The 22,039-nt window shown below is 37.6% G+C and overlaps 2 protein-coding genes across 6 annotated transcripts in view; one reads left to right on the forward strand and one right to left on the reverse strand.

Annotated features, from left to right (window-relative positions):
• The window catches only part of lrrc75bb (leucine rich repeat containing 75Bb), a 36,624-nt gene extending 32,093 nt beyond the window's left edge, over positions 1–4,531 (reverse strand). The window contains exons 1-2 of the mRNA XM_087791193.1: positions 4,498–4,531; positions 4,125–4,437 (exon numbers count right to left, since the gene is read on the reverse strand). Of these exons, the coding sequence (XP_087647319.1) occupies positions 4,125–4,409 (285 nt within the window). The 5' untranslated portion in view covers positions 4,410–4,437; positions 4,498–4,531. The remainder of the gene's footprint in view (positions 1–4,124; positions 4,438–4,497) is intronic.
• A 2,139-nt stretch (positions 4,532–6,670) lies between these two features.
• ggt1b (gamma-glutamyltransferase 1b) overlaps positions 6,671–22,039 on the forward strand; it is a 22,611-nt gene continuing 7,242 nt past the window's right edge. Inside the window, exons 1-10 of one of the 5 annotated variants that reach the window (XM_087791192.1) lie at positions 6,671–6,736; positions 9,212–11,598; positions 11,724–11,793; positions 12,715–12,885; positions 14,533–14,663; positions 15,826–15,915; positions 15,995–16,187; positions 16,277–16,437; positions 17,841–17,990; positions 20,860–20,996. In XM_087791192.1, the coding sequence (XP_087647318.1) occupies positions 12,725–12,885; positions 14,533–14,663; positions 15,826–15,915; positions 15,995–16,187; positions 16,277–16,437; positions 17,841–17,990; positions 20,860–20,996 (1,023 nt within the window). In that variant the 5' untranslated portion in view covers positions 6,671–6,736; positions 9,212–11,598; positions 11,724–11,793; positions 12,715–12,724. Of the gene's footprint in view, positions 6,737–9,211; positions 11,794–12,714; positions 12,886–14,532; positions 14,664–15,825; positions 15,916–15,994; positions 16,188–16,276; positions 16,438–17,840; positions 17,991–20,859; positions 20,997–22,039 lie in introns of all 5 variants that reach the window. The other 4 variants (XM_087791189.1, XM_087791190.1, XM_087791191.1 and 1 more) reach the window with 4 other exon arrangements.

Raw genomic sequence — 22,039 nt, forward strand, 5'->3', positions numbered from 1 at the left:
AAAAGGAAGCAGCTATCTTGAGTTCAATGAGAGGGAGTGAGAAAGCAGTGTTGAAAAGAATTATTGGAGCTCAAGTTGGGGTATTTGTTAGGTGAGAAAATGAGTCGGAAAGCTTTTGTTTTAGTTAGTATGATCTATAGTTTTATGTAAAAAAAAAAAGGTTTAAATTAATCTTCTCAGTTTGCTTATTCATGTTTTTAAGGAACTATTATCAGGTAATGAAGCTATAAAATCCAGCTTTTCCCCCCTTTATACCCATTTAAACTGGAATGGAGTTTTTTCAACCATACTATTTTTGACTCATAGCATATGGACTTGACTTCCTCCTGGTCGCAGAAGATAATTGACATGTGCATTTGCTGATTCTTTGTTTACTAATGAACATCTTGACGATCCCAAACTCATTACGTGAATGGCCCTCGAGGCAGAATTGAGACCGACGAAGGGGGCGATGTTATTGCTTCATCTGTGTAATGACTGCCAACATGTAAAAAGGAAAAAAAAAAAACTCTCAAGGTGGTTCTCCCAAAGAAAAAAAAAAGGAAATTGGTGAAGCAGGAATCTCACTGCCAGTTTAATTCTCTTTTAAGTAGCTACTTGGCTACACCTGCAGCACCATCACCAGACGCGGTGCTCAGTCAGCGACGGCGAGAGAGAGTCGGTGCTTGCTGAGCACTTTAAATGCTGAGCTATGGAGAAACCCGGCCTGTGCGCACGGCAAACAAATGTAAGTGATCTTTAAGATATTTTCTATTTCACCGTGAGTGACTGCAGGCCTTCATAAATAAGGACGGCACATTGATCAAAGAGCAGGAATGAACCGTGCATGAGTCATATTTCCCTCCAGTTTCCTTTATAAATATTAATCTCCCCAAAGATGTTCAGGTTCATCCCACACCTATTAGTGGCTCACTTATTGTTCCAGAGCAGGGAGGCAGGAATACTATAAATCTTCAATTCAGGCTTCTTTTAACACCCACAGCCTCTCAGCAGCGTTGTCTTCTGACTTCATTTGCACACAAACTGCTGTATAATTTATTCCATATCAGCATACAGATGGGCAGGAGTGTCCCCGTGACAGTCGTCCCTCCCCATCAACACAGCTTCGGTCCAAAACTTCCACACTGTCTTTCGATCGGCGCCTTCAGGAGACAATAGAGAGCTGGAGTCTAAAATCTGCTTTTGTTCTGCTCTCGCCTCATTTTGGATAAATCTTTAGGGAGCGTGGATTTAAGACGCAGAGGGTGTTACACGGGATATCAGATACGACCCAGAAGCCCGCGGAACCTGGAGTGAAGGAGCTGAGAAGCCGACAACAAGAAAGGGGTCTTAATGTTATAAAGCAACAGGGGCAGCGAGAGTGTAACATAACAACAAGACTTTTGGGTTTAATGAGCATATTCGGCGGCGTATAGAGAATGTTCACTTCTTTTTTAAATGGCGGGTGGTAGGTAGAGCAAAACCAACTAGATACTTGTTTTATTTCCTGTTGGCGAGTCAGGACTCGGAACTAAAATACGCTCAGAACATATGTTCACCAGACCACCCCGGAGCTAATGTCATGCGACTTTATTGGATGCTGCTTTATTGGCCAAAATGTTAATTAGTTTTACTATTCAAATGTACCAGAAGGTTCCTACTGTTCCTCCTAGATCACAGGTGTCAAACTGGTCCAGAAAAGGGCCGAGACGGTGCAGGTTTTAGATCCAGCCATATAGTTGAACCAATCAGGCGTCTGGATACAGTATTCAATTGATTGTTGCTTGTTTAAGCCGACACCTGATTCGTTAACTCATGTGTGCTTGACTGGTTGGAACAAAAACCTGCACTGTCTCGGCCCTTTTCCGGACCAGTTTGACACCCCTGTCCTAGATAATACAGAGGGTTATGATCACCAACCTTTTGGAAAAGTTAATGTCACATGACCAATGGAAATATTTTTATTTGAGTGACTTTGATAAGTGTACAAACAAAGCAGGTTTACTGTGTTTTTAGCTGAAAGATTGTTTATCAAAGCTGCAAAAAAGTTTGTTAAATCTTTAGTTAATGGGTAATGTTTATTTAACAGCGTTGACTTGAAGTGTCATAGAAAAAGTTTATAATAGTCTTTTGTATCAACTAGGAGGTATAGTAAGTGTCTACTGAACCTTTTATCAGAATCAGAATCTATGTATTATCATTCACAAAGCAGACAGTACAAAATGTGAAATTGAAACCATAAATAAATAAAATGAAATTATAAAATAAGAAAAAAATTAAGTATTTTTCTAAATAAATAAAAATAGAAAGGAAATTCAATGTAAATAAAATAGGTGATACGTAAGAAAAAAAACAGCAATTCATTGGACTGATAAGATCCATATCAGCTGAGAAGTCAAACAAGTGAAAAATCCATAAAAAAACATCATCAACCAGATGCAAAACCGGAACTGGATCACCAATAACTTAAAAGTTTAACCATTTATAAATGACCCCAAACATTTTTTTGGATATCAATTTAAAACTTTTGGGGTACGGGGAAATAAATAGTTGTTAGCAACATTTATTTAAGAAAAAAAAGATTGCGTTTTTATTGTTAGCTACTTCCTTTTAAGTCATTTTAAAATATTTGGCGATTATTTCACAGTTTTAGTCAAAGTAAAACATCTTTCATACTGTTGACTTTGAAGAGGACTGAGGGTTATAGCATGTTTTTACAGAAACAAAGCTGTTGAAAAAGCTCTATTCCCCAGAAAGTTCTTTTATACAACTTTTTAGTAAGTAAGTATTGGTTATTTGGTCTTTCTAAACCAGGCTCACAAAGCACTTAACAATCAAAAACTATACACAGTTAAAATATATGCTTTAAAAGGCCAAGACACATAAGACAAACACAGGAGTCCCAGAAAATCATGGAAAGCACTTACAAAAAAACAGCTTACAAAAAATATTTAGTTCATCAACATCCTTTGTTTACCAGTTCAGTTTGGTTCTTTTTTCTCAAGTTCTTCACCTGTACGACGACTACATCTTCTAACAGCCACTCAGCTAAGCGGCTTACGGTACGTTTGATCGCGTGAAGAAACAAACAAGTGATAAAAGAGGCTGCATGACGTTTGATGAGGCATCGATGGGAGACAGTTGTGCTGACAGAGAGACAGAATGTGGACTTTGAGAGAGAGAGAGAGAGAGAGAGAGAGAGAAAGATGAACGAAAGGAAGAAAGATAATGAACGAAAACAGAGAAAATTTAATAAAAGGTGGGGTAATAGAAAATGAGAATTCAAAATATAAAAACAGACGCTTAACAATACTAATGCTAACCACAAGTTTTGCTTTTTTTTCATATTAATCCAGACATGACAATTCATTTAATATGTTTACATAACATTTTCATGATGTTTCACTTGAGAGTTAATTATTTAATTCCATAATAATAGTGTAACTAGGTGAATAATTGTTTACTTATTGTTATTTTTCAGTTATTACAAATGACATACTTTCTTCCTTATTATTGTTTTATTCAGGTATTTGCGTAATGTTTAAATGAGCTTTGAATTCGTTTTTAAGGATGTTAGTGCATTAGAGTGTCGTACAAATGAAGGGGCCAACATTATGAACTAAAAACAAGGCAGGAATTTAAAAGTAATGCCCATGTCGGTATCTATTTTCTAAAATACAGCTTCTTGTCTGAACACTAATGTGTTGCCATCTGCGGTTTAAAAAAAGACTAAATAAGTACCAAAAATGAAAATTTCAACGAAGAATCAAAACAGCTTGTGGAATGACATGATATCACAGGTCCTGAAATAAACACCCAGCATAGGACGTCTAGTTTAGAGTAATAATAGAAGATGGAGATGAATGTATGGATCTTTTATTAGACGAACTGCAAAGATACACAGCAGCGTTTCCCACCAGCAACAGCTGCTCAATGGATCTCTGTTCTGTCAGGAATTAGAATTCAGAACAAGTGTCTCTGAACTTAAACCACTGATTTAACAAGAATTAAGTGATATTTAAAGATGTTCTTATATTTACATGACGAAACTAAACCTTAAAAGTGGTGATAAAATGATTTTTATTCCTAACCTCACAGACATTTAGAGCTGAAAAAAAGGTGCAATAAATGTGAATATTCCGCACCTTTCGCAGCAGTTTGAGCACTTCTGCGGCTTGTTCCACTCGGTTCTCCCGCAGGTGTCTCTGGATCTCCCGGATCCACGCCACGCGCTTCACGTACGGACTCGGGTCGCTCCTGCGCAGGATCCCCGGGATCTTGTCGGTCCTGAGCAGGAGGGAGGTGAACAGCAGCTCCCTGCCGCCTCTCCTGTCGCCTCCTGCGGGGCTGTCATGCCGCTGCTGCCGCCGCCTCTTGGACACTTTACTCTCCAGCTCCAGGCTCCTCTGCCGGGTCAACTTAGAGCCCATGTCACCCGCTTCAGAAGAAGGTGTCGCTCTGAGGACAGAACATCACGGCGGACATTAAAAAGTTTTGAGAAGTGAGATGGAGACACACCGGTGTGGAGAGAGAGAGAGACGTGACGCTCCGTCGTCAGTGTGACTCCAAAACACTGGCGGAGAAATCTCGCTCCGGCTGATCTCAGAGCAGCTGCCGCCTCTCCGCCAATCAGAGCGCGGCTCGGCGTCGCGCGCGCTGCCCGCGGCTTCCATGACCCCATGAACACAAGCGCGTGACAGGGACGGATCCAGAGCTTGACCGAGGCCCGGGGCTCACCTCTGTGTGAGGCCCCCCCTCACTATAGCGTTAACCTCTGAGTCTTAAAGATATAGTTCTCCCAAACATTCTAAATAGTTTTCATAGTAATCCGTTCCTTTTTAGAGTTATAGGCAAATATGTTTGTCCATTTGAATGTAGCGACCAGAGCTAACTCATCTTTGTGCTCATCTTCATCCAAAATGAGACACTTAAAAACATCCAAATACCTCCATAGTGCCTATCAGTAATGTCCATCTTGTATTGAAGACTGGACATGAGGTATTGTTCCGTAATACGTAAAATAAGTTTATATATTTTACGTTCATAAGTAGCAGAAGCTAAAAGGCTAACATGCTACACAGACAGAAATGAGTCCCGTGTCTCCAATCGCATACTTCTCTTAGTATACTAGAAGTTAGTATGCATCAGGATAGTGTACATACTAACTAGTACGCAAATTCTCGACAGATAGTATTTCTCAAATCAAGCTCTGCTGCTACACACTAACAGGAAATTACTTGACAGCTTCTTCTTCTTCTACTATTTAACGATGTTTGCAACCAGCCGTTTGAACGCTGTCGCCGACACCTGCTGGCAGCACGATTTGCAAGTTTGGAAAAATAAAGAAAGAAAAAATATGAGAATTGAAATATTCGCGAGATATTTAAGCTGGTATCAGCACCGAAGACTCCTACTGCTTCTGAAAATGCACCTGTAAGTATATGAATATAAATGCATATATACTGTATATATACAGTATATATATATATGACGTAACTTCCGTTTATAACGTCACTAAGATGGCGGCTGTTTAGGGTAGATAGTGTCCATCGAACCATACTCAGTTTTGTGGGCGTTTTAGTACACTAATTTAGTGTACATGGCGCACTAAATTTCGCATACTTAGAATTGAGATGCACTTATGCACTAAAAATAGTGACTTTGAGTACGCTAGTATGCGATTTGAGACACAGCACCGGTATACTGTTGACACACAAAGAGTATGAAATTATTGAATTTTAAACTTTGTATCTTGTGCTATTTGTGTCTGATCCATTTGACTACATTTTTAAAATAGCTATTATTTGTACGTGTTACGCAGTAGTATTACCCCTGAACTACATTGGATGCCTGTTCATGATTTCATCTCTGTTCTAACACGTATTGGCTCCGTCACCATCAGCCGTCAATGGCCACTGGCTTCGTTTGTGTAACAGCTCAGCTCCGTCAGACATCGGGAGATGCGAAGGAACGACAAGAACTCGCTGATGAACAATATGTAGTTTCAACCACAAAACAAAGAACATTTTTTAACGTCACCTGCTTATTTTAGGGATTAGAAAGTCCTCGGAGAGATAGTGTGGGATCATGCAAGTTCTCTAATATCAATCATGGCATCTCACCAGACTCGACCACAATTGAACGTTTCAAAAAAATGTGTGAATTATTTTCCCCGTCTGAAATCCTGGCGAATGAGAGGTTACGAGAGCAGAGTCCATTATGATGTAATAGTGGTCTTCACTCCTCCTTTACCCGGCTGTAATCACATCCCACTTTGTTTATACAACCAGTCTCTTGGAGGTGGAGACTTCTGGGATTGATGACCAACAGTGACAATCCTTGATGTTTGACCAATCACAGCAGAGTGGGCGTGGTTATGGTTAACAAGATTTCAACTCCAGACAAAAAAAACCCAAATGTTTTCAGTGGGCGGGGCTAGGTTAGGTTAGGTAGAAAGGTTAGGTTAGGTAGAACTTTATTGATTCCTCAGGAGGTCCCCTTCGGGAAATTGTTTTTTTTTCAAATTATCCACAGCAAATACAGGAATTTTTCATAAAAAATAATCAAAATAAAATAAGAACAAGAACAAAGAGAAATAAAGAGAAAGAACAAGATGATACACTCTAAGTCCAAAGATAAAGATAAATAACATAGATCAAAGAAAAATAATAAATAACAAAGACAAAGGATACAAAGATTAACATAGAACAGAACATCCAGATACTTTTACTCCACTCCTGCCCCCAAACTCATAACTGTAAGTAATTTTTATTTCTGTATCTATCCTTAAACAATCAAAACAATATTCAATAAAGTATATACTCTAAAGGTCAAGATAAAACTGATAACACAACAGGAGTTCCATAAAATCAAGGAAAAGCCTGAACAAATAAAAATGTCTTAAGATGTTTTTTGAAGGAGTCAGTAGATCGATCAAGCGCAAAGAGAGACAATTTAATAGCCCGAGGAATGAATGAGTCCTTGACTCTATTTGTTTTGCACCTGGGAAGGAGCATTCGTAATATAATTGTAATGTAAATATATCAATGAAAAGAGAGTTTTGTACAAACAGACACATACTGATGGTACAATAGAGTCCAATATCTATTTAAGACTCACTTCAATCAACACATTATTTGATCTTCATTTGATTTTTTTTTAACTTTTCGAATATGGTTTAATTATATGTTGTTTTATTGCATCTCTTTGGAGAACAAGGTTTACTTTGTAAATTTCGTAAATACTCGTGGACCACACCAGCTGCGTCTTGTTTATGTAACACACCAATGTTGATCTCCTTATACAAGACTACATAGATATTCTGTTACCAGCTTATCAATGCTTTTAGGTGGATTTACCAAAGCAGGAGTCTATTCCCCAAAACATTACTGGGTACGACAACTTGCATTACACATTATTTTAGATAAAGTTGGGGTTGATTTTATACGTATCCGTCACACGGGAGAAGATAAGGAGGACAAAAGATGCACAAATGTTTACTCCCTGTTTAGCCTGTAAACTATTTAAGTGTAAGATTCATGACATTCTCTCTGAATATGACCCACGACAACGTTTATACATGTGTTGCATACAAGTGCTTCAAGGAATCTCAGTCTACTTATAAGTGAGTATGTTTCATCAACACAGTTAGCTTCATGCTACACCTGTTGAAGTCTGAGAGTAGAGAAAATACTTTTGATTTAATTTTAAGCACTTCATGTCCATTTGTGTCTCTCTTTTTGGCTGTTTTATGTTCCACTGTTTGAATGCTCCTTCCCAGGTGCAAAACAAACAGACTCAAGGACTCATTCATTCCTATTAAATTCAGGGCTATTAAATTGTACAATTCTGAGTTCGGGGGCAGGAGTGGAGTGAAAGTGTCTGGATGTTCTGTTCTATGTTAGTCTTTGTATCCTTTGTCTTTGTTATTTTATCTTTGATCTATGTTCTTTATCTTTAGACTTATATTGTATCATCATGTTCTTTCTCTTTATTTCTCTTTGTTCTTGTTCTTATTTTATTTTGATTTATTTTTTATGAAAAATTGCTGTATTTGCTGTGATTTGGAAAAAAACAATTTCCCGAAAGAGACCTCCTGAGGGATCAATAAAGTTCTACCTTACCTTACCTTACCTTAATCATAAAGCACTAACTGTCATTTTGTTTTGACTGGTTAACCGGGAAATCCTCTATAAGGAGGAAAATGGGAGGTTTGTGTATCTCATTAGATCATTTTGTTTTGCTTAAATTTAACACATTCATTTGATTAGATCCAGTCTAACTCTTCGACAACTAGAAATCCTTTTTCGGCCGTGGCCCCTCGTGTGATGGAATCTGACATCGAGCTTTGTAGAATCATGTTTGCTGCCTGCATGGAGTGAGTCTCGGTGGGCGATCGAAGCAATGATCACGAGCAGAAACTATTTTGGAAGCGGGAGGTTTTTTTTTTGCTCATTCCTGGTGTCAGCCACTGGCCTGAGGGGAGCAGCTCGCACTGTGTGCTCGGATGAGAGGGGTCGGCTGCAATCTCACCTGCACGACGATGGGGCGTTTGTGGAGGGGTGGGAGTGGGCGGACAGTCACCTTTTTTTTCTTGTTGCTGAAGTCTGTCCCTGTCGGTGAGAGTAGCAGCCGAATCCCACGCACTTCTGAAGGAGGTGAAGACAGCAGGGCTTGTTTCAAAAGTGTGCTCTTGTTTGACGTGATCGTTGTATTTCATATTCACGTAGATATGTCGAAGATATTCAGTCACAAACCAGTGTAACATTGTAGCCTGTTATCGTAGCCAAACAGGACGGTTGAGCCACATGATACGACATTTACAGAAGATTCTCTGACTCTTATAAGCAGTTGCAAAAACAATAAAAACACCTTTCATTCATTTAGCTCATAAAATCTCATTTATCATTTTCCGAACTAATGTCCACAGTGACCTCATCTTCATGTGTCTCCCGATCAAGTCATTTTTAAATCAGATCATTCCATCAAAAGCAGTAACAGCCTGATGATCTTCTGTAGGTTTCCAAAGGAAACCTGTAGCATAAATCTCCACATTATTGCCTGTAGGATAGTTTTATGTCCTATATCACCTTGTTTTAATGGAGGCAGTTAGATAACAGAAGGGCCGATGCCAAGACTCACTCACTGGAAGTCACATGATCGCGTCTTTTCCGGTTGGTTTTTCATAGAAAGTAATGACTGACTGTTCATCATTTCCTCTCCCTCCCAACAGATCCTGGAAGAGATGAGCTGAATGTTGAAGAAGAAAACCATGATCTTCCCCACTGTGCTGCTGCATGCCTCCCCCTCCTATGTCTTGCCTTTGCAACATTGTCACACTCTTTAACTCAAGGTGAATCATTAGTGCAGGATTGCAGGACAACAAGGTCGATTCTCGCCCATTAACAAATTCAAAATGTTCCTTTATTTCTTGTGCTGTAGCTTTTTCTAGAACAGTTTGATATTGTGTGGCGAAAGAATAGTTCTGTACCACAATGTTTGTTAAGTTGTGTATTAACTGAGGTGTGTCTATGCGTCTGTCAACTGTACGGGGAGGAGTTTACTGACTCCTTCTCCTCCCACCCTCTGTTATATACTGTGATGCATCCTAGATATTGAGGACGTTCACGAATGAGGTACAGTATGTGTTCAATTCTTTTTTTTATATCTGAACATGTGATTTCTTATCATAACCATGTCTTTTTTTTCTGTACAAAATGTAACCTTTTTTCTTATGTTTGCTTAAATTACTTAATGTTGTCTATCAAAGTGACTTTGTTGATTGTTTAGTTTTGCGATAATGTGATTGTTAGTTAGTTTTTTTTATTATTTCATTATTTTTGAATCAAAATTAAGACACAAACTAAATAGTTCTGGTTATAGGGTTGGTTAGAAATGGGTGTTGTCTTGGGCAACTCAGGTTAAACTTACCTTGACTTGACAAAACTTGTTCATTTGACGCTGTTTTACGACACCAAGTATAGATATAAGTAAGTAAGTAAGTAAGTAAGTCATTTTTATTTGTATATGGCTTTTCCAGACCAGGGTCACAAAGTGCTTAAACAATCAAAACACTATTCAATAAAGTATATACTTTACAGGTCAAGATAAAACTGATAACACAACAGGAGTTCCAGAAAATCAAGGAAAAGCCTGAACAAATAAAAATGTCTTAAGATGTTTCTTAAAGGAGTCAGTAGACTCTTGAAAGAAAAGATAGAGTAAAAAAAAAGAAGAAGCACTCCAAGGTTACGTGTGTTTATATATTTTGCCAGGAGTCTAAATGGTTCTTGCTTAATAGACGTTGTTTTATTGAAGTAACTTCATACTGTCTGTTATGAAGTCATGTGAAATGAGAACCTTGGCAGAGGTATGTGCTGACTCTGTGCTTTTTTGTGTTTAAATACGAATTAATAACTAAATCTAAACTAAAACAAAACATCAAGATATGTATGACAGCAATATTCAGAAACTTAAAATGGGAAAATAGTTCAAGACGGTCGGATCTGCAACACTAGAAATAAGTATGAGTAATTTACGACTAAATGGGCTCATTTAAGGTCGTATTTGTGAATAAGGGAAGGATGGAGGTTCAGACTTTATAATGAAGACAACAGTGCAGACAGATGACTTTAAATTCGATTGTTATTATTTATAAAAACAAAGTTTGAAGCTATGAAAAAATCCTCAACCTTCGTCGATAACAGTTTAGGAGACATAATGACATTATAAACACAAGAAATCTCAGATAAAGTGTCGCCAAACACTATTTGATCTCAGACAATTTCACAGCTTGTCGTCTGGAAGCATCAGACTAAAGTCTGATCGTCAGTAGGAAAAGTTAGAATGAGGTCAAAAAATGTCTGCCATAGTCCAAAGTGATCATGAGTTTTCATGGAACGAGATGGCAAGTTTCGGGTCAGGATTCTCTTGACGCCTCCCTGGTGTTCCTGGCAACTTGAGGAGGCCCAGAGTCGAGACCCGGTGTCCTCCGGGCACGGACTGACTTTTAATCTGGACGAGACATTCCATCCTTTGAACCACTCAGACTTACAGGACGTGAGTTGTCGTCCCTGTATTAGTCTAATGCTTGGTTTGATTGGTGGATTCGTGTGGGAGTGGCTTGAGTTCACTTTCACACTGATTCCAAACTCCAGTCCGACCTGCTGGTGTGTCCGTCATGGGGGACACTAACATTAAGGCTCTGCCCTGTCCTCGCTGGCCTCTTTTCAAGACTGCTTGTTTAACTGACCCTTCTCCTCCAGCCCTCACACTGTTCCCCTGCAGTTTGTGCTCTCGTCCCCTCATGGCAGATGTGATCCCGCAGCCCTGGAGGCCTTCATGATTGTGGTGAGAAGGCACTTTGTATTTCACATTTTAAGTCTTTCCTCCAAAGTTAAACAAGGACGCCTCTCTTTTCAATCATTTGGCGACTACTTAGAGTCATATGTCACCTATTTGAAATTAACCTTCAACACATTGAAGCCTTGGCTGGTTAATCTTTATCTCTAGTGTCGCCGCAGATAAACACACCATCCAGTGTTCTCCTGGTTCCCCTCAGACTCAGGGGTCCAGCAATTACTCTGGCATTTTTGACCGACCTGTGAATCTCAGACGCAGGTGGCAAATACTTCTAATAACAAGCTGAATACTCTGTATTTTTTTTCCTTGTCCTTTTTTTTTTCCTGTCAAGTCTTTTATGGTGGCTCGGGTTAAAGGTTCAAAATTTTGTGATCGTTATATAGCAAACCTCAAAGGGCTACTTCATATCACCTGCTGCAGCCGCCAGTGAACGGAGGTCGCCAAGTATTGAAGGTAAGATGATCTACGTTTGTCAGAGGAACAAGCAAATTATTGAATTTTTATTTCTATTTATTTTATCTTTCAAAATAGTTGCTTTATGAATGACATCATTACACTTGTCTGTAACATAACAGCCATTCTGCCGGAGTGCAATCCAAATTATTATTATTTTATATATATATATATATATATATATACATATTAAGATGATTGTTTAAAGATATAAAGATATAAAGATTATATACTAATTTATTTGCATTTATTTCTAATTCAACAGCTTTATAATTTGTAAGAAAAAACTTTAAGATGAATACAAAAATCTGATTCATAAATAAAAACTGACAGTTAGTGTTTTGCAATATACTTAATAACTACAAACTCTGCTCCGGTAATCTTTAAAAGTGACTCACCAGCATTAAACATTCATTTATTTAAAGCTCCGAGCCAACTGTCACATGTTTAACCACGAGGTGAACTAATGTTTCACCAATCATACAGCTTTGTATATATTATTAAAAATATATTTAAATAAAATTACATTTAAAAAAAAAAAATTCAATAAATATGAAAGAAATAAATTTGAATGAATTCATGTATGAATTATATTTTAAAATAATTGATATAAATAACAAATAGAAAATGGAAGGACTCAGATTTGATTTGTTCCAGACATTGGTCCGGCCAATAAATGGACAAAACTACACTACATTAATCAATACAGTAAAAAAAATGCTGTACTCTGAACTCTGAAGTCACATTACGTTACATTTTAAACAGAAAAACGTTTTATTCAATAAATCAATGACTACATTTTAGTTAAAAGACACAATAAATAAGCTTGAAGTTGTTTATTTACTGGAATAGTTCAACACACATGTGGAATTAGTTTCTACTGAATCGAAGTTGACGTCTTTCTACCGCGTTCCTCCTCAGAGATTGAAGGATGGTCAAGAAGACGATACTCGTGGCACTAGCAGTTCTGCTGTTGGCGTCCGTGGCTACTTTTGTGGGAGTTTTCTTCGGCGTAGGCAAACGGAAGCCGTCAGAAATCTACTTTAAGGCGGCTGTGGCGGCTGATGCTGGGCCCTGCTCGGATGTGGGCAGGTATGACAACACACACACACACACACACACGCACATGAACGCACACATGTTGCATCTCTGGATGCAATAGTGTGACTCATAAGTGTAATTTATAACTAAGGGTTTTAACTGCTGTCGTTTAACTTGTTGATTGTGGATTTAAACAGCTTCTTCCTAGTAAATCATTTCCTTTTATGTCTGCAAACATCAGTCACAAACAACATGCACAGACTCCTCTGATGTAACAAATGTCACATGTTTAAGAACGCTGGTGTTTCTAGCGTTGGATATTTTCAATACGCAGCTTGTTTGATAAAGTAGTAAATCCACTTGTTTTTAGCTGCCAAGCTAACATGTTTAAAATAAAACTCATTATTTTAAAATGAAGAAAAACTAAAGATTTATTTTTTATTTTTTTGTAACTTTCTTCTGTTAATCATTAGACTTTAATTATTCGTCAGTGTATCTGCTAATCAAAAAAGGTCTGAATCAGAGGATCTGTTGTGTGGAGTCCCTCAAGGTTCTGTTTTGGGTCCTTCATTATTTTTGCTGTACTTGATTTCTCTAGGTAAAATCATTCAGAGATTTCCTGATGTTTATTACCACATTTTTTGCTGATGACATCCAGCTCTACTGCTCATTTGATCCAACTGAGCCCCAGAAGCTGAACAGCTCAGTCAGCTTTTTGCTAGAAATCAAAAAATTGCTGAGTCAAATGTCAAAACTGAAACTCTGGTTATTGCTCCTGATGATAAGGTTCCAGGGTTGAGTCAGTACTTGGGTATCTAAGGCCAGTCTGTCAAACTGAGCCCGAGAAACCTGGTTGTTGTATTTGATAAAGACATGTCTCTAGTTCAACACTGCAGAAAACTGACCAGAAACTTTCTTCAACTGAGAAAAACTCTAAACTTAGAAAAAAAATTGACTATTGTAACAGTTTGTTTTCATGTCTTAAGAAGGAGCTGTCTTGCTTGCATTTAATACAAAACTCTGCAGCAAGAATTCTGACCTGCTTTAGTAGAAGAACTCACATTTCTCGATCCTTAAAACTCTTCACTGGCTTCCAGTTTCTTTCAGGATCAATTTAAAAAATCTGGTTCTTACTTTCAGATCTATTCATGGTCAGGCTCCTCCTTACATCACTGATCTGATCCAGCCTTACACCCCAGCTTGGGCTCTGAGGTCTGTGGATCAGAATCTACTGATGGTTCCGCGCACACGGTTCAGGACCAGAGGAGAGAAATCCTTCCAGACTGTTGCTCATAAGCTTCGGAACGATCTTCCTCTAATAGATATGTAATTATAGATCTATATTTAAAAATGGAACAATGATTTAACCGTTTAAATTTTGGTGATATTCTAAATTTCTGGATTCAGGATTCTTTATTCCCTTGTGGTCATTTAAAATGGTTTTCATACCTGTAGTTCTGACGATTCAGAAAAACTTAAAAACTCATATTGTGGTTAGGAATTCCTGTTAGGACATCACTTTTTTTTAAAATGACCGAACACACTCACGGAGGTTGTCATGTCATTGGTACTGTACGTCTCAGCCCCTCCAGTTTATCTTGTTTCACACGTCATAATCCGTGAATAGACAACATTATCTATTTGTACACACAGACCACTTTATGTTAATCTCTCTTCCCCCTGTTTTTATCATACCAGAGATATGCTGAAAAAAGGAGGTTCAGCTGTTGACGCTTCTATAGCGTCTCTGCTGTGTGTGGGACTGATGAACGCTCACAGCATGGGCATCGGTGGAGGCCTTTTCCTCATCATCTATGACGCAAAAACAGGTTTGTGTGGAGAACATTTAGGAGGCAAAAAATGTTAAGGATTTGAGTCAGAAATTGACACAAGTAGGGCACATAGAAACTTTGACATTATATTACTAGATAAATTCTACTTCTGTATGACTATTAGCGACAGAGGTACAGAGAAGATGAGATGGACGACCGATGAGGTTCATGGTTTTGACGGGACATAACGATGACAGGTGTAACTTACTTGATCTAGATCAGTGGTTACGAGGAAAGAAAATCCCATCAATCCCATTCATAGATATAGGTAGTAAGTAAGTAAGTAAGTAAGTAATTTTTATTTGTATAGCGCTTTTCCAGACCAGGGTCACAAAGCGCTTAAACAATCAAAACAATACTCAATAAAGTATATACTTTAAAGGGCAAGATAAAACTGATAACACAACAGTGTTATCACCTTGTGTGACGAACCTTGATTCTTGTTTGAAAGCTGGAAATTATTTGATTAGATCACGATTTATTGGTGTTATTTAAAATTTAAAAATTGCCTTCAGTTTGATGTAGTACTAGTGTACTTGTCCGGGGACCCCTACTGGTCCATAAGGCCTTTTTTTCCTGTGAAAAAAGATCATATTTTCTCTGAAGTAACATTAGTCTGTAACTCCTGACATGTCAAGATGCTGGTTTCAATCAAGTTTAAACCTGGTAACTAGTGAAAATGATGTACACTTACATCTGCTGATTCAGCATTATGATGAGATATGTTTTTCATTCACTTAACATTAGTGTTTTGCTGTTCATGCTATTTTATTTTCAGCGTTTATATCTAAAGGTCGGTCTGTAAATTTAACATGAACATTGAACCGGTCTGCGGTTCGAAAAAGGTTGGGGTTCAATGCTGTAGTGCGTAGAACTCATGTTTTAGTTGCAGTAAACTTTATGGTTATACCTAGAATTGTGCTAACAGGGAGACAAGGAAAAAACATTGTGATCCACTGATAGGATACTGATACAGAAGAGTATCTGATGTACCTACTGGATGTACTGTATTTGGAATTCTTCGTCTGTATTTGAGACGAGTGGGGGATAGATAAGGTCAACTTCTGTATTACTTTTTTTTTATGAAAACCCCACTTCACAGACAGATATGTCCACCTTCACATTTCCGTTTCTACCTGCTCACGTGTGATACCAACAGGTAAAGTGGAGACCATCGATGCTCGGGAGACGGCACCTCGAAACGCGACCGAGAACATGTTCGGCAACAGCACTCAGGCATCTCAGAGAGGTAACCAACCATAAAACATCATCCATTGTGACCCACAACTCCATGGAAATAATCCATGGAATGATGAATCGCGCTCCAGGAGGGTTGTCCATCGCCGTCCCCGGGGAGATCCGAGGCTACGAGATGGCACACAAACGACATGGGAAGCTGCCTTGGAGGGAACTGTTCCAGCCGAGTATTGAACTTGCAGAGAAAGGGTTTCCGTTGGGTCGCGCCCTCGCCACAGCCTTGAACCGACATCGAGCCATCATCGTCAATGATTATGCCTTGTGGTGAGACACCTTAGAAGTAAAGTGTCGTGGATGTTTAATTGAGGGGAATCGAGCATTAACTCCAATAACAATTGTTCCCATCATTTCAGTGAGGTGTTCTGCGGGAAAAATGGTGACGTTCTCAAAGAAAACGATACCTTAAGATATGAGAAGCTCGCAGAAACGTACAAGAGAATCGCAGACGAAGGTCCCAACGCCTTCTATGAAGGACAACTAGCTGAGAACCTTGTGGCTGATATTCAAGCAGCAGGTAATCTTGTTGAGCTCGTACAAAATCTTGAAATGATTACATATATATGTAGGTTAGGTTAGGTTAGGTAGAACTTTATTGATCTAATTGTTTTTTTTCCAATTAGCCACAGCAAATACAGCAATTTTTCATAAAAATAAATCAAAATAAAATAGAACAAAGAGAAATAAAGAGAAAGAACAAGATGAAAAATCTAAGTCTAAAGATAAAGATAAAGAACATGGATCAAAGAAAAATAACAAAGACAAAGGATACAAAGACTAACATAGAACAGAACATCATGATACTTTTACTCCACTCCTGCCCTCGAACTCAGAATTGTACAATATATATATTGTACAATGTTTATTTACAATTGTACAATGTATATTGAAAACTTAGATTAAATACTGTGATTGGTGTGAAGGGCAGCAAGTTAAAAGGAAAAGAGAATGAAAAGTTTAGCCTTAATATGTTGGAAAATGTATTCAAAGTCGAAAATAGTAGAAAAATAGTTATATAAATTATTAGTACATTTGTTTTGTAATATTTCCTATCGTACATGAGGGCCACAGTTAAAGGGCAACACCTGTCAGGCTCTAGTATAGATCAAGTGCTGTATCTTAAATCGCGCACTTCTCTAAGTGCACTGCTTTACAGTACACTGTAAGAGAGTGCACTTACTTGCGCAGTGCTCAAACTTGGACTTGGTAGAACTGTCTCAAATCAAACACAGCCGCTACACACTTACTGTAAATGACTCGACACTTGACGCCAATGAAACAAGTTATTAAGTTGTGTTTCATTTTTATTATTACTGTTATTGTGTTGTTTTGTGGTAGAATGAGTGTTTTCTTGAGACACTTACAACGGTATCTGCTCCGAAGACCCATAGTTGGTGTCATAGCTTCCATTTAGCATCATCTATGTCACTAAGATGGCGGCCGTTAAGGGTGGAAAGTATTCTAGATTTCTGGCCATTTTAGTGCGCCAATTGAGTGCTCACTGCGCACTACATTTTCGCACACTGCTCATTGGGACGCACTTGTGCACTCAAGATATTAAGTGCAAATGCAGAAGTGCGCATTTCGGGCCTTGAAAAATAAAAGAGAACTTTGGATAACACTGATATAGGTTAACACCTGAATGAAAAAACAAATTAAAAGAAAAGTTTGCTAGTTTTTCTTTTACTGCAAATGTAATATTAAGGTTATCAGAAATCAAATCTATAAGCAACATATTCTATCATGTGTCACATCTTTTGTCCGAAGATTCAATTTCTCCGACTCTCAACGTCACATACGTGAACTATATTCTAAAATCTACTTTTCGTTCACGCTTCTAATTTTAATGGCGTGAAGGATTGGTTTTTATTCCAATTCTCGCCAAGTGAGCATTCACAGTGTTTGTCAATCCCTGCACAGGCGGAATCATCACAATGGAGGATCTGAAGGATTATGTTCCCGTCTTGGATGAGCATCCTATAAGGGTGAATGTGGGGGAGTACAACATGGCTGTTCCCAATGCCCCCGCTAGCGGCCCTGTTCTCTCGCTGATATTAAACATCTTGAATGGTAAGCCTTGATGTTACGTCCAAAAACACCTCGAGTGGGAGAGAAAGAGCTTTTAACATGAGCTGCCTCAGTCAAAGAAAAGACTCCTCTGAGCACGGACTTGATCTGAAGCTGAGAGAATCTTCTCTGAAAATGAAAAAAGGAAAGAATTATTGGCCTGTAATTCATAAGTATCTACCGTCTGAGAAAAAGGCTTATTATAGAGCTATGAACAATAATCATGTACATTTTGAACTTGATTGAGAAGAAAGAAATGTTATTTTTTGTAGCGATACTGGCCAGAAGTAACAGGTGGGACTTTTCATTAGACAGATATAGAAATGTTGAGCAGCTGGTGAGTTAGAAAACACTATTTTCCATCCTGTGTGTAATTAAGAAAGATGACAACAACAATCTGTCTTCTATGAGACGCTGAAAATGCAACACAAAATTAAAGCTATTTTTCACCTTTTCGTTTTTTTTAAACAAGAAGATAGTTGCAATTATAAGTGACTTATTCATGGCTATCCGAAGTGTGAAGAGTGAAATATTCATCTGAGCGACACAACATTGTAGGTGTGTACGCCCTGCAGTGCGAGGACATCTGTTTTGAAAAGGTTCAGAGAGTTTGTCGTGGTTTTAAGGAAAGACATGATCCTGTGCCTGAGTTATACACAAACACATTCCCTCACCAGGGTTTTAGCTCAAGCAGACTCAACACAAAATCCATTGGTTTAAAACGAGGAAGCAACTCAGGCGAATTTAGCAACGTGGTGCAGAAAAAACAACTTCCTCAGCTATCACAGGCCAGTAAACCACTTAAAAAAAATCAGAGGAACAATATAAAGTAAATATTTAGCTTGTTGTTGGTACAAATGCTGACACCAGGTTGAACATTGACAAGAAAGCTTTTAGAGTTCAACTGTTGAGCAAATGTTGCTGTCGATGAAAGCAAGATTGATTTGAACCTACCAAAATATGTGATTTTAAACTTTGTTGAAGAGTTTTATAAAAAAAGTACTAGAAGAAGAACTACATCTGATTTTAGTGCTTATTAATGTATGTTCATGTTGTGTATTTACAGTTAAAATGTAAATACACAACACATTTCTATTTATTTTGGTGACAAAATCCAAAATAAAAATGGGAATTAATGTTTTATGGAACAATGATAGTAATAGCTAGCTTGCTCGCTCACAAGTAATAACTAGAAAATGTGCATTTCCGGGAGAAAATGCAGTGTGAATGCTGAATCTACTGAATCTATAAAGTGAAATTATTACAGAAAGTATTGAATTTGTAATCAAGGTAAAAGTTTGTGGAATCAGTTAAAATTATGGCATATTGAAGATAGAGTGACGCGAAAACCTTGAAACAAAGGGAAAAAGCTTGAGAAGAAGAAAAACGTAGAATTAGTAGAAGTAGTAGAATAATTATTAGTAGGGGTAGAAGTAGCTGTAGAAATAGTTGTATGAGTAGAATAAGTAATACAAGTAGAAGATTAAGAATTAGTAGTAGAAGTAGAAGAAGTAGATGTAGAAGTAGTATCAGAAGTAGTAGAATTAGTAGTACCAAGTGAAACAAGTAGTAGAATTGGTAGTAGAAGTGGAATAAGTAGTATAAGTAGTTGTACCTAGTAAAACAAGTAGTAGAATTAGTAGTAGAAGTAGTAGTAGAAGTAGTAGTAGAAGTAGATGTAGTAGTAGAAGTATAATAGGTAGAAGAAGTAGTAGTACCTAGAAGAAGAAGAAGTAGAAATACAATTAGTAAAAGCAGTAGTAGAAGTAGAAGTATAATTAGTAGTAAAAGTACAAGTGGAATTAGTAGTAAAATTACAAGTATAAGTAGTATAAACAGTAGTAGAATTAGTTGTATTAGTTGTAGTAAGTAGACAAAAGTTTTTTCAAGTTGAATGAAGTTTCTAGGTTTGAGTAGATGAATGTACCTGAAGATCAAAGTGGAAGGAGTTGAAACATTAGTTGAAGAGTTATATCATTTAAGTGAATGGGGGGGAAAAAACTGTAGAAAAAGAGGAATAGAAAAAAGAGTTGAAGAGATAAAAGAAAGCTAGAACATATTTTCATTTTGGTAACGAGCCAAATTGAGTTCGAATGGTTCAAATTGGATCCAATTTGGAGGAGATGTGATACAAAGTTTATTCAGAAGAGCAAAAGTGCCTCTTTTAATTCATTAAATATTCATATTAAAAATACATGTGAGGAGAATAAGTAACGTTTATAGAATTGTACTCTTTGTTAGAGAAACCAAAATAATCTTAAAAAAAACATTTTCTTCCACAATATATGCGAAGGTACTTTTTTGTTCCACCACTAATGAAAGGATTTGGTTTCCTCTCTTACATCAAGTTGAACTCCTCTAGTCGGCGACACCTGTTACCACTTTTGTCGCTGCACTCATTTACTGGAGCTTCAGGGAGATGGAAGTGGAACTCGGCGTCTGTTAAGCCACAGCTTCCGTCTCCGAGGATACAATTTGAAACTTCTTTCTGAGGCAACTCATTCTAAACGCCGCCTCCTGCTGCCGCTGGTCATCCACTCGCTCGCCGCCTCACATTCTAATCTGCTCCATCCGTCTGTAATTGGACACAGTTCCAGGATTCTTGTTCTTCGGCTTCCGCAAAAGTTAAATTCTACTGATTTATCCGTGACTCCTGACTTGGCAGCTGAAACCCATCGAGCACGATGTCACTATGACTTCCACATTCCCGCGTTCGAGATGTTCACCTCGAGGTTAATGTCAGCAGTCCCGCGGGCTTTGAGACCTCCAACAAACAAGTTTGGTTTCAGCAGCAGAATGACCTGAAATGATCAGTGGCTTGTGTGACACATGTAAATACTGAGCTAAAGATGTTGTTGTTTTTTTTTCTCAGGCTATAAGTTCAACCCTGAGAGTGTGTCGAGCACCGAGAACAAGATCTTGACGTACCATCGCGTCGTGGAGGCCTTTCGATTCGCGTACGCCAAGAGAACGATGCTTGGAGATCCGGCTTATCTCAACATCACAGAGGTAGGAGAAAAAAGTGTTATAGCGTTAAACCTGTCACTCAATTCTATTTCTATATATTAAACCATAAAGATTCGTATTTTTTCGCTTGCATTGTTTTCCTTGCTCTGGCAAATAATGTTTACATGAATTCTATTTTAAGTTTAGTTTAAAACCTTTAAATACTGTTTTCACAACATGATCCTAATATTTTCATTCATTATTTTCTATTGATAAATAGAAAAACAGGCTAAAAACAACAGGCTCACTTAAAGTTTTTGAAACTTTCCAGTCTCGCCGACCTTTATTTCTTAAAGTAACGATGGTCACACTTTTCTCTTCATTTATTTGATTTGTTCTTGTCATAATATGAATTCCAACGTTCGTCCGATAATGCTGTCGGCTGTGTTTCAACAACACAACTGATGGAGCGACTCCATTAAAAAGAAATACACAACTGTGAGGTGAAAACCACGTCAGGTGAAAACCTCTTGAATTCGTCAAGAAAAAACAAAACGTCTGAAAAGCAGTGATTAGAAAAAGGTGGCCACTTTAAAGAAACTACACTATAAGACATGTTTTTTCAAATGTATTTTTTGAGTATATAATTATACATAATAATAATTATCACCATAAAAGTAATAACTTCACATGTAATTTATGCCTTCAGTGATACAATCTAAATAGTGAGAATAAAGAAAACATATAGAATGAAAGTGTTTGTCCAAACCTTTGGTCTGTACTGTAAGTGATTGCATGCTTTTTTATTTTTTTTATTTAACCAGTGTATTTAAATTAATATTTTTAAAGCAAGCACATTATGGTAAAAGATAAAATGGATGAACCATCTTGCTTTTAAACTAAACAAATGAGCAATATATTACAATAAGAACATATTTTAAAAGACTATAAATAAAGAATTACTCACTACACAAAGGACATCTGAAGGAAATGTGTAATATGTATCCATTATCCTAAATATTGGAAATTACAAACAACTTTAATAATGTATAAAATTAAAAACAATGTTTAACAATCATAAAAGGAGGAGAGTAAAGAAATGACAT

This window comes from Callionymus lyra, chromosome 5, assembly GCF_982586985.1.
Source record: "Callionymus lyra chromosome 5, fCalLyr1.hap1.1, whole genome shotgun sequence".
Taxonomy (NCBI): domain Eukaryota; kingdom Metazoa; phylum Chordata; class Actinopteri; order Syngnathiformes; family Callionymidae; genus Callionymus; species Callionymus lyra.